The sequence below is a fragment of the Nelumbo nucifera genome, chromosome 1 (genome assembly GCF_055504915.1).
Source record: "Nelumbo nucifera cultivar China Antique chromosome 1, China Antique-T2T, whole genome shotgun sequence".
NCBI classification, from domain to species: Eukaryota; Viridiplantae; Streptophyta; class Magnoliopsida; order Proteales; family Nelumbonaceae; genus Nelumbo; species Nelumbo nucifera.
The window spans coordinates 127,076,528-127,087,841 of record NC_142649.1 but is presented as its reverse complement, the minus strand read 5'-3'; the positions used below and the strand labels follow the sequence as shown (position 1 = coordinate 127,087,841).

At 35.2% G+C, this 11,314-nt stretch overlaps 1 protein-coding gene across 1 annotated transcript; it reads right to left on the bottom strand.

The window, feature by feature from the left end:
- Positions 1 to 3,326: 3,326 nt before the first annotated feature.
- LOC104613113 (ubiquitin-conjugating enzyme E2 36) lies at positions 3,327 to 11,098 on the bottom strand. The gene is made up of 8 exons (XM_010280812.3): positions 10,944 to 11,098; positions 10,684 to 10,711; positions 10,237 to 10,323; positions 8,200 to 8,258; positions 4,645 to 4,686; positions 4,486 to 4,559; positions 4,198 to 4,295; positions 3,327 to 3,768 (listed from the first exon to the last, which is right to left on the bottom strand). Exons 1-8 carry the CDS (start codon positions 10,977 to 10,979, stop codon positions 3,731 to 3,733), a joined length of 462 nt encoding a protein of 153 aa, XP_010279114.1. The 5' UTR covers positions 10,980 to 11,098; the 3' UTR covers positions 3,327 to 3,730.
- Between the last annotated feature and the right edge of the window lie 216 nt (positions 11,099 to 11,314).

Sequence of the window (11,314 nt, the reverse complement as noted above, 5' to 3'; positions counted from 1 at the left end):
AGAGCTCGACTTCCACTAAACGTTCCTCGGCCTCACCAGGAAGATGGACCTCAAAGCTTAGTTTGACACCTCGGCGCTCTGCCGAGCTATGCGACCGTGCAACACTTCGGACCGAGCATTCCCCCTCCTCGGCTCCAGAACTGGGGGAGTGGTGTTCGGATTCCAAAGTCAAAGTTCTTGGAGTTCTGCAGCCGACAATGGAAAGATTACAGCAGGCATCGAGGAACACCAAAGGGACCAGACATCAACTTGGAAGTTCCTCAACCGAGAAATGAATTGGGGCTACTTCATTCCTCGAACTCCGAAACGTGCCGATACATACCCGAATATGCATTATGTATCAATCGAATTTAATTTCCGTCTCCTTTTTAAATTTAAATTTAATTTATATCTTCTCTCTCATTAATATCAATTTTAATTAAGCCTTAAAGTCTGACACGTCACTAAATGCTTATATAATTTAATTAAATGCTCATTTAAGTTACCTTTAATTAGAGCATTTAATATGTCATTAAATGTTATTTAAGTCAAATAACTTGTTAAAAATCACAAACCAAAGGTAAGAAGTTTTGAACCCGTCATTTATTTGCAACACTAATTAATTAACTATTATGCCAACCTCAATTACTTATTAGAACAACATGTTTTTTTATACTTAAAGTAATCTTTCTTGCCTTGGTGGATGTTTCCCAACAAATGCTATAAATTTTATTATAAATATTTATATAATAATAAGATGGATACAAGTTAAATTTATTTATTAAAAATTAAGGAATATATTAACTTGTATACATAATAAATATCTTCTAAATCTATATATAATAAATATTAACTAATAAATGACTTTAAAAAATATTAACTAATAAATATTAGTATGTATACACATACATTTTAGTTCTTCTATTATTTTTCAATGGTTACTAATTATATCCCAATACATATAAATCATTAAAGAATAAGTTTTTATGTTTAAATAAATTAGTTATAATCACATAAAACTCATTTTTATTATTGTTCATATTTTGTAAAGATTTTTTGAATTTTCTAATGTATCCATGTGTATCTTGATTTTTCGTCCATATCTATACGTTTCCAAAGCGTATCTTGATACGTCTCTTAAAATTACCTTTCCTATACATCATGTGTTTCCGATACTTTGAACCTTGGTTCAAACCAAACAGGCAAACCACTAACCCAGAAAGCGGTAGCCAAAGCAATTCTGATTCCATGTCAATTTTTTAAACATTGGTTTGATTAATTTACCTTTCATTTAAGGGAAAAATCAAGTTATTGGGTGGGAGGTCCTCTCCTCCTCCCCACCGCACCCTACCCCACCCCACCCACACACACATCAAACTTGTGCAAAAACTACTATTACTGTTTTGTTAGTGAGGCCCTAAGGGCAGAGCCACATTATCTTAAAACTGCAAATTCAACTGCCCATGCTCTTTCTCAACAAGGTTGTCTTGTTCACTCTTGTTTCACTTGCTCCTCATATCCTGGTTTCTACTATCAATAAGGATCAATGACTTGTACTCATTTTCATGGTTGAGAATTTGCCTTTTTGGCTTTTAAAAAATAAAGTAATTTAGTGAAAGTACAGGATATAATTTAGTTAATTAACTCTTAGGCATGGTTCAAAGTATCGATACGATACGCCCGATACGAGGCATATCGTTAGGGGTGTCAATGGTATTCGAAAATCTGATTTCAAATTCAATATTCGACATAATCGAATCGAATTCGGATAATTTGAATATTCAACCGGTCGAATTTGGATATCCTATTCTTACCAAATAGTTAATCGGATTCGAATTCGGATATAACCTGATTCGATTCGATAAATATCCGAATTTGACTGATTATTTAATTCTTATATATAATATATAAAATATTTTATATAATATATATAATAATTAAGTTATATAAATAATTTATATATTTATATACTTTATATTAATAAAATATTTATTTTATATATTTATTAATTATCTAAAATAATTAATTAATCGAATTCAAATCAAATATTCGAATATTTAATCGGATTCAAATTCGGATATTAATTTTCAATATCCATCGGATATCAGATTTTCTAATCGGATTCGAATTCGGATATTGCTTGATCCAATTCGAATTCAATCCGTTTACACCCCTAAGTATCGTATCGTATCGTATCTTTTAAAAAAGATATGGTCCGAAACGCCTGTTTCCAGGTGTTTCGGACCCCCAATTTTTTTTAATAATAAAAAATATCTTATAAGCTTCCCAAAAAACTAAACTTTGAAATAAAAAACTAAAAAAAAAGTATGTATCGGTCGTTCCTAAGTATCGATATGATACGACCGAAACTCGTATCGTATTGATACTTTGAACCTTGCTCTTAGGCCCCATTCGTTTACCGTAAATAAAAGGGGGAAAGTTGATTAATGGGTATCTCTTTTTTATTGACCAACTTTACAGTGTTCTTTTTGCAATAAGTACTAGCCCTCGGCCCTAGTAAAATCAAGGAAAATTTTATAAAACATAACAAGACAAGTTTGCTCATTTTAACTTTAGCTTTTTATGTGTGAAAAAAAGTAATTTTATTACTTACTCATGAATCAAAAACAATAATGAAAAAATAATGCTTTGGTGTTAGGGGAAATATAAAAAAAGGTTCATCTAACTGACAGTTCTCACACAAACTGAGACAAATGTTTATTAAATAAACAATTTAATCAAACATTTCAAATTCTATTGGGGAAAATGCCTATGCAGCATTGAACTGACACCATTTTTCAGATAAACAACAAAACCAAACACCATCTATGTTCATGTGGCCAGGCCAACAATGTGTTGCAGTCAGCAAATCCAAACTCATATGATCAGTGTTTAATGTTGATAAAGTGTCGATGCTTTGAATCATTCAATACGTGATTTCCATTTCTCAGTACTAAACGTATGGATACTTTGAACTAAGGTTTAAAATATCGATACACCCGATATGCCGGTAAGAGCATATCAGGCAAATCGATATTGCATTTTATTGCTTTTTTTTTTTTTTTACAACTGTTTCAAGAGGCCGATTTAGGACTCCACCCCTTGAACTGGTGAGACCCCCAATACACCCACTGTAGGGGTGTCCGAAGAGATCCCGGAATGATATGTATCGATACTTGAACCTTGCTTTGAAGTAGTTCATTTAGTTGTTGATGGTGATTGGTGAGCAACAGAGCATTCTCTCATTAAACTTGTAACATCTTATCATCTTGACAAGGGATGCCTCAATTAATATACCCAAAAAAAATCAAATAAACCATCGTCTTTATCAAATCCTTTGAAAGGCGTACGATGTAACATTTAGTTATTTCATTAATTATCATACTAAAACAACAAATCCATCCATAAGAGCTTCTACAAAGGATTCCAACTTGGAATTCTGTCACCACTTAGAAATTGAGGAGTCTTTGTAATTGGGTTAAGTCAATGCACGAGCAAGTGGAGTTTTGTACTAAATCATATTAAAGATCATGAGAAAGATGGAGATATTAGAGTAAACATCTATTCATACAAATTTGACTGAGACGCCTTCCATCAAACGAGTAACAGCAGGTACTGGAGCTTGAAGGGATTAATCTCTGATACTTCAGTCATGAATTCTTCCATTTCCATTTCCACTTGAAACCCACGACGCCCACTTAGCTTACATCTCAGAAATGTTATTTACTAGGCGGCAGGTTTTATAGCAATATTAGGCACCACTTGCATATAGACGAGTCCACTCCTTTGCTGCAAGGTTCCAAGCATCTTATAAGGCATAAATGGTAGGTAAATCAAAAAGAGCAAATCAATCAAAAATTTACAACTCTTAACTAGTTATTAAATTTAGCATTTTCTACAAAACATCTATTTCTCTCGGCCAGATCGTTGAGAAGAAACAATTCTAAGCCAATCTTGACATCTGGTTAGCATATAGACACTGGCCAAAGAGAAACTGCATTGAGGCCAAGGGCTGGGAACAACTACAACTGATCGAGAGATATGCTAGCGTGGCAAAAGTGGACCAGTTGTGACGAAGATAACTGTCTCAATAGCAAAATCATGGACCTCTCAGGACAAGCTTACCAAAGCTCCGAGGTGTGCCTTACCTGGTCTAATGGTCCACCAATACTTTCATAAATCAGAAGTATAAATCTTACAAGAAATCATTGTGGTTACCTGTCTCAACAGCTTCAGCTTCATTTGTCTTCCAATGCTTAGCAATATTTTCTGAAAGAGGATCATCCGGATTCGGAGCACTCAGGAGTGCTTGAATGCTGATACAAGGAGACAGTAACAAATGGCAGCATCAATTTATTTGTCTTGTAATAAGAAGCCATTCTGGAAACCATTCAGTGTTGCACTTCATCAACTCTGTAATCCATGGATATTTTCCACATACAGAACAGATTCCACAATAGCATACTAAATTCCTTCTAATTATCATGGGAAAACAACCCCTATTACCTCAATAATACAGTTCGGATCTGCAGAGCTGGGCTCCATTTGTCTTTCAGGATATCAAGGCATATCCTACCAAGCTGCAAGATCATCCATTTTAGAAGAAACAAACATTATATTCTTGGAATGAGAGAGAGGGAGAGAGAGAGAGAGAGAACCGCTTGCCTTATCAATATTTGGATGGTATATCTTGGTGAGGAAACGAACCTGTAATAAGGATGGTTGATGGATGATAAGAATGTACAGAACACAATACAACAGAGAAACCAAAGCAGGACAAGAACTGTTGCAAGTTAGACGGTTCACAAGCATGAACTAACAGCATTTAAAGAGAAGTAAAAGCAAATACATGGATGTCCATAAGAATTCAGACATACTTTGTGTCCAAGTTTTGTATACCAAAAGACAATCTTCGGTACCATTACTTCATATTTGAATACAAAGAATGTCATAAGAAATTAGTCTCATATGCCATCCAACTCTTAACAAAAATGGATACACCCATGAATGTGGAAGGATGAAACAAGAAAAAAACAACAGTGTCAGTTGATTGGACATCCCTTCCAGGTCAACCATCCAAAGCATACAAGGGTGTGGAAAGTGGAAATAAGCAAGCACTAGGAATCCACGTATGTTATTTCTTCTATCTCCAAAATGGCCGAATTACAAATGGAGGACTTGCACTTGCAGCAATAATCCCCCATTAAACCCTCTATTTATATGGAACTTCAATGGGTTCTCCAATATATAAAATAAACCAAAGTAAACAAGGATGCAATTACACAAGGCAGACACTAGGCACACCATCCTTACATCTCAAACTTTCTTATCTTACATTCACCCGAACCAAAGTGGAAACCACAGTACGTGTTGATTCCCTTTCTCCCACTTCTGATCATGTCTTTTCCCCTTGTTGGAACACACCCCATTTAATAAAAAAAATGCTTCAAAATTTTAAAAACAGTTAAAGAGTACACAGATCCCCATCAATTCTGCACCAGCCACCCCTTCCCTTCCCTCCAATTTAAGTCCAAGCCTCAGATCTCATTCATCCCTATAACCTACTGCCAGAAAAATAACAAAAAAATAAAACATGTATTTGTGCATATCCCCACCCCTCCCCCCCCTCCCCAACACACACATGCATGCATGCCTACACAAGACCCCTAAAATAGAAAGAAGATCCAGAAGCCAACCATGTACTAGGGTATCACTGTGCATTCCAAGATTTTTTGATGGATACTGTGCATTCCAAGATTGAACCTTGCCTTTAGCATATACAGCAACTTGAACCTGACAATGATAGTTTCAATCAAGACCTAACAAGTTATGGACATTGGTTTATAAGGCATACTCTTACAACTAAACCTGAAGGTAGGAAAGCCATTAGTTCAATGTATAAACATCAACTTTACCAAATCTGAAGAGTCAATCAGTCATATGCAATTTTGACAAAATAACAAAATCCTGTTGCCCTGAACAAAGCTCCTCAATACTTTAGATATTCTATAAGGGAGCATTTAAAGAACTATAGAGGACCCCTTGAAAGAAAATTTTTAATGAAAACCATGCCAGTGACAACTAACCCAAGCTGTTGCTCAGAACAACAAAATAAGTAGAAAACCCATATTCCATTAATAGCTTAAACCAAATTGGTAGAAGGAAATGCATATGATGTATTCTCCCTTGTTCATTGGTACTTACCAAAATAAGACCCAACAAGTGGAAACATAATGATAATGGCTTATGGAACAGAATCCAATTTTATGCCACTAAATACTTAATCCATAGAATCACAGTTGAGAGAAGACATGTTCACCAACACAAAGACTACTCTTTGATGCAGAGAGACAATTTCTAAGCCTACATTTAGTAGTAGTATATTAAAAACTACTAACAGAACCGGAAATAGCATTCGTCAGGCATAATAGAAACAGCTTGCAAGTCTAAACAGTAGGGGCATTGAAAAGCAAGAAATATGTCATCCACCTAAAACTACAGCACTTGCAGAAAATTCTGTTGAAATCAGTGTTTTATAAGCGCAAGGCGCAAAAAAGGCGCAGGGGCCAATTTGCGCCCAAGGCGAGGCACGTGTCTTTTTGATGAAAGGCACAAAATTACAAAAAAAATGCTAAAAAATAAAAAAAAGTCTGAAAATTCAAAAAAAAAATATTAAAAACATCCAAAGAAAATTTAAAAATAAAATCAAACATATAAAACATTTTCAAGTATGTAAAACCCACAATCCCTTTTTTCCTCAATTGCATTACTTAAAGTAGTTAATGTGATGTAAAACATTTTAAATTCCTGATTCTACGAGCCACCTTTGTGCCACGCGGCCCACACCCCTCGAGGCAACCCAAACAAGTCCATGTTAGGGTCTTAAATTCTTAGTTCTCACACAAAAATAATGATTTTATAATTTTAAGGCCCCAACATGGATTTATTTGGGCTTGCCTCGAGGGGTGTGGTACAGGGGTCCAGGGACGGAGGCCCCAGCCCAGCCGCTAGGTTCAAAAAAAGCAAAAAAGCGTGGAATTTTCAAAAGGCGCACGCCTGGGCTGAGGCGCAAAGCGCATCAGGCGCACACCTAGGCACACCAGGCATGTGCCTTTTGAAAGGGCTGCGCCTATGCCTCGCTTGTGTGGCTGTGCCCCTAGGCATGCCTTTTAAATCACTGGTTGAAATAAAATGCACATGTCCAAATAATGGTCAATGTAGTTACCACAAGTGAAAAAGTATCAAAATCCATGCAAACAGGAGAAAAAAATGAAAAACCTAGTATCCCCAATGAGTAAATGTTATTTTCTTCAAGGGAGCCAGCAGATAACATAAGATGGACAATATCTTTCAGCAGCTGCATCCACAGTACCAGCTGAAGTCATGAAAATAGCACATCCAAAACACTGTAGGGACAATTCTTTCCAGAAGATATGTTATCCAGAAAAATAATAACAATGCATGGATGATAAGAGCCTAAAATGTCCAGATGCGGATGCTCGCATGAACCAGATACAGGAAACAGCGATACAACTCTCCATTCCCTAAAATCCCAGGCATGCTTATATCATGCTTTTGTATCTAGTTTTTTTTTTCTTTTTTTATAGGTACTTTTATATCTAGTTTTTAAAGTTAAATATCATTTTCAAGACTTATATCCTGCCCAATTTAATTAAGTTTATACATGTACAGAACTTTAATAGTTTAATTTTTTATAATTTGTTATATTACATATTCTAAAAGCAATAATACCATAGAGTACATCTTTTTTCTTTATTAATAATGCTATAGAGTACATCTAGAAGTGTCTACCCAGTGTCATGTCAGATAAGTATCATGTCTGACACCAGTATATCTGGGTATCGTAGATAAAGCTATGGCTATACAACAAATATGTCAACTCAATAGAGAAACTGATTTCTCTTTAGATTTCCTGTATTAACAAAAATTGAACATTAAACATCCAAAGAATTTAGTAAGTAGATAACATGCAAATCCTTTGCCCCATTGTAAAGTTTTAGAAATTAAATGATGAGGAAACACTGATGTTAGGAGGCAGCTCCCAATGTTAATAATACATGAATAAGAAAATAGCAAAAAACAAGCCAAAATGACAAATATCAGAAGTTATAATAAAAAGGAAAGTGCATACAGAATGCATCAATGCAATGCGATTAATAAGATAATGTAGTTTGACCAAAAGATAAGAGAATGTCATACCTTGGGTGCCGCCATTGGATATTCTTCAGGCAAAAACAATTCCAACTTAAAAACCCCTCCTATGCAGAGATCAAAACCAATAAAAGATTCATTAGCTCCAAGGAAATGAAGATGAGAATAAAAGGGATGAGGAAGGAAAAAAAAGAACTACATGCTATAGAAACTAAAGTGTGGTGCTCAAAAGAGTCGGAAGTTCCATGCACAACAATATTTTCTCTCAAAGGGGAAAAAACAAAGAACAAATACAAAAGAAAAAATGTTTTGTGCTCTCCACAATCAAAAAGGATTAGAATTTTCTCCAGCAGGAAGCAGCTACTTCTGAGATGCATCAGATCATGATCTTAAGACTCATCCAGGCAGTCAGAAAGGTATGAACTTAATGAAGATGAACCAAACTTGCAATGATCACAAGTCCAAAGGAAGATAAATAAGAGAATAGGAAGTGAAGAAGACAACCTCCAATTTTTTTGATAAGTGAAGACAACCTCCAATTTTCTCTCCTTGAAGAAGGAAATTTGTAAGACACAAATCACATAGCTACAGATTTTCTTTTTTCATTTTTGCCCACCACCCAGTGCACGTGCAACCATAATCTATAATGCCCAGACACAAACACAAAGGAAATGTGGCATGTCTCTGCATTTATTGAAAAAAAAAATAGAATGAAATAAAAGGGCACATATACATAGTTGGGAACTTGGGAGCATTGGGAAAAATCAAATGAACCAAGTGCACGTTATAAAGCCCACTTATATAAATTGAGTCAATTGACCACGAAAAGGTTGCACTTTTTCCACACAAAGGGAGTGGTTTTTACTTGCAATTCAACCACTTCCATGTCTCTTCAAGCCACTGCTACTCGAAGCATCAAAAATATTGTACCTTTAATGACAAAAGTTTCTGAAAATCCAAATTTTAGCATCTTCAACAAACCTAAAGAGTTGCCTTTGAATGCCTACCCTTTAAGAAAATCCATCACTCATAAAAAAAACAGACTACAAATTTAGACGAGCATGTTTGTTATTTCTGAAGGGATCAATAGAACTTCTGTTTAGTATGATCATGTCTTAAATCTAGCTAATTCTTAATAAAGCAAGTTAATAGAAACTTGAAGAACAAAAGAGATCTCCAAGTGACCGGATACTAGTCTACTCAGTCAAAACCAGTTAATTCTTATTTACAAGCTAGCCAAACTCCAGGGCATCACAGTTTCTTCAAAATAAAATATAAAAGGAAATGAATATCTACTTTTCAAGCCAGACCCAAAATCATTAGCATCTATGAATTTAACCAACATTCACCTCAGAAAATGGATTCTAGGAAACCATCCATATCTTCAAATTAGCTGACCATTCTATTAAAGAAGAAATGTAATAACAATAGATGAAAGGGGCAATAACCCACACAACAGTATAGCCAGTCAGTGTACATAAAATATATAAAATAGTAAATTGTTCTCATAAATAATAAAATGTAGAAAGATTGAATTATTTCCTTTTACAACGGTTAACTTTCCGCTTTTCTCCAAAGGAATCTAGAATAACAAAATTGTATTATTTCATTTTTCATAGATGAATAGCAGGGGATTCATTTCAAGTACATTTACCCAAGCGTGCATTTAAGTGTTTGTATAAAAGAGAATAAGAGAAGATAAAGCATTCAAACCACAGGAGTTATACAATTATCAGACAGCAACATGCAACTGATTTAATCATTCATTTAAAATTTTTTCTTATATTAAGGCAACTTCTCCATATGATATGTGTATTCATGAAAGTAACAAGTAATGCAGGTAATTTTCACTTGCACTTTTAATGGTTCATTGAGTGTTCCCTGTCTTTTTTTTTTCATTTTGTTAATGAAGAGATACAAAAATATGCAACTCTGAATTCTCTCCATTTCTACGCTGCTACACCTATTGTATACAGCCCACAGACAACTTGGAAACAAGCAAAATATGACTAATAGTACATTTCCAAAGAGAATAATACTTGATACAGGAAATCAGTCCAGAAAGGCCGGGGTACAGTTAATTACCTTCATAAGGAGACTGTGTTGGGCCAAGAATCATGACATTGAAATATCGCATGTTTTCTTCTGAAGGAGAAGCACTAATTCCGGGAGCTGTTACGACATCAGCAATTACATGAAATGCTAACAAATCCCTTCAATTTGTTAAAAAAAAATCTTAAAGTGGCTACTCAAAGATCGCTATGATACGACTCTAACGATTTAAAGGATCTTCAAATCTCTACAGCTATTTAATAATTATTAGAAGAAATGAGAGTAATGGCAAGCAAAAATTTAGAACAATCCAGAAAACCTAAAAATGAAATAGTAGATTGAGTGAAAATTCATACTTTTAAAGAAAAAGCAACCCAATAAATTGAAGGCATGAACATACAGATGGAAGAGAGAGGAGGGGGACAGAGAGATCAGATACATGAAAACTAAAGACAAGTAACACAGAAGAACAATAGATACCTGGCTCGCTAAGAAGCCGCTGTGTTTCCTGTCCGATCACAGAATCAATAGTCAAAGATCAAAAGCAAAACCATAAACCCTAGAGACAAATAAAGAATAACAGAAGAAAACAACCAGCCAGAACCCCAGGTCTTCGGCAGGAATCAAGAATAGCAAAGCATCCGAAATCCGGGAAGTAATTCCAAATCAAGAGAGCACTAACGCAGACACTAAGAACGAAGAAATTGAAAGAGGGATCGAGAGAAGAAGGCCTACCGTACCTTGATAATCCTTCGGGGTAGATTGCTGTTTGCCATTGAAGCTGAGATTTTGGAAAAGCTAAGAGCAGCAAGCCAAGCAAGAAGAGAGACGGAAAAAAAAGAGTCGGAAGAGAAGAAGGTTTTGGTGTTTGTTGGGTCCAATTTTTTTAGGGGATTTTAAAGCAAATTAGGAAATACGTGCAATTATCTTTATGTTTTTATTTGCAAGTTGGGGCTTTATTTCTACGCAATTTACCTACCTTTACGAATCATTCAATCAAGTTGCGATGAAGTTCGCGGTTGGGGTGCAAGTAGGGCGGATTGGTACGGGTTTATGGTTAACCCGAGCACGATCCTAAAATTTGGATTTAATGCCCGAGTTCAAGGTTAAG

Excerpts from the sequence above, each read along its gene's own strand:
- LOC104613113 (XM_010280812.3), bottom strand. The coding sequence starts at position 10,979 with ATGGCAAACAGCAATCTACCCCGAAGGATTATCAAG. Across the intron at positions 10,712-10,943 it reads TACCCCGAAGGATTATCAAG|GAAACACAGCGGCTTCTTAG; the intron begins GTACGGTAGGCC and ends GTGATCGGACAG. Across the intron at positions 4,687-8,199 it reads ATCCAATGGCGGCACCCAAG|GTTCGTTTCCTCACCAAGAT; the intron begins GTATGACATTCT and ends TCCTTATTACAG.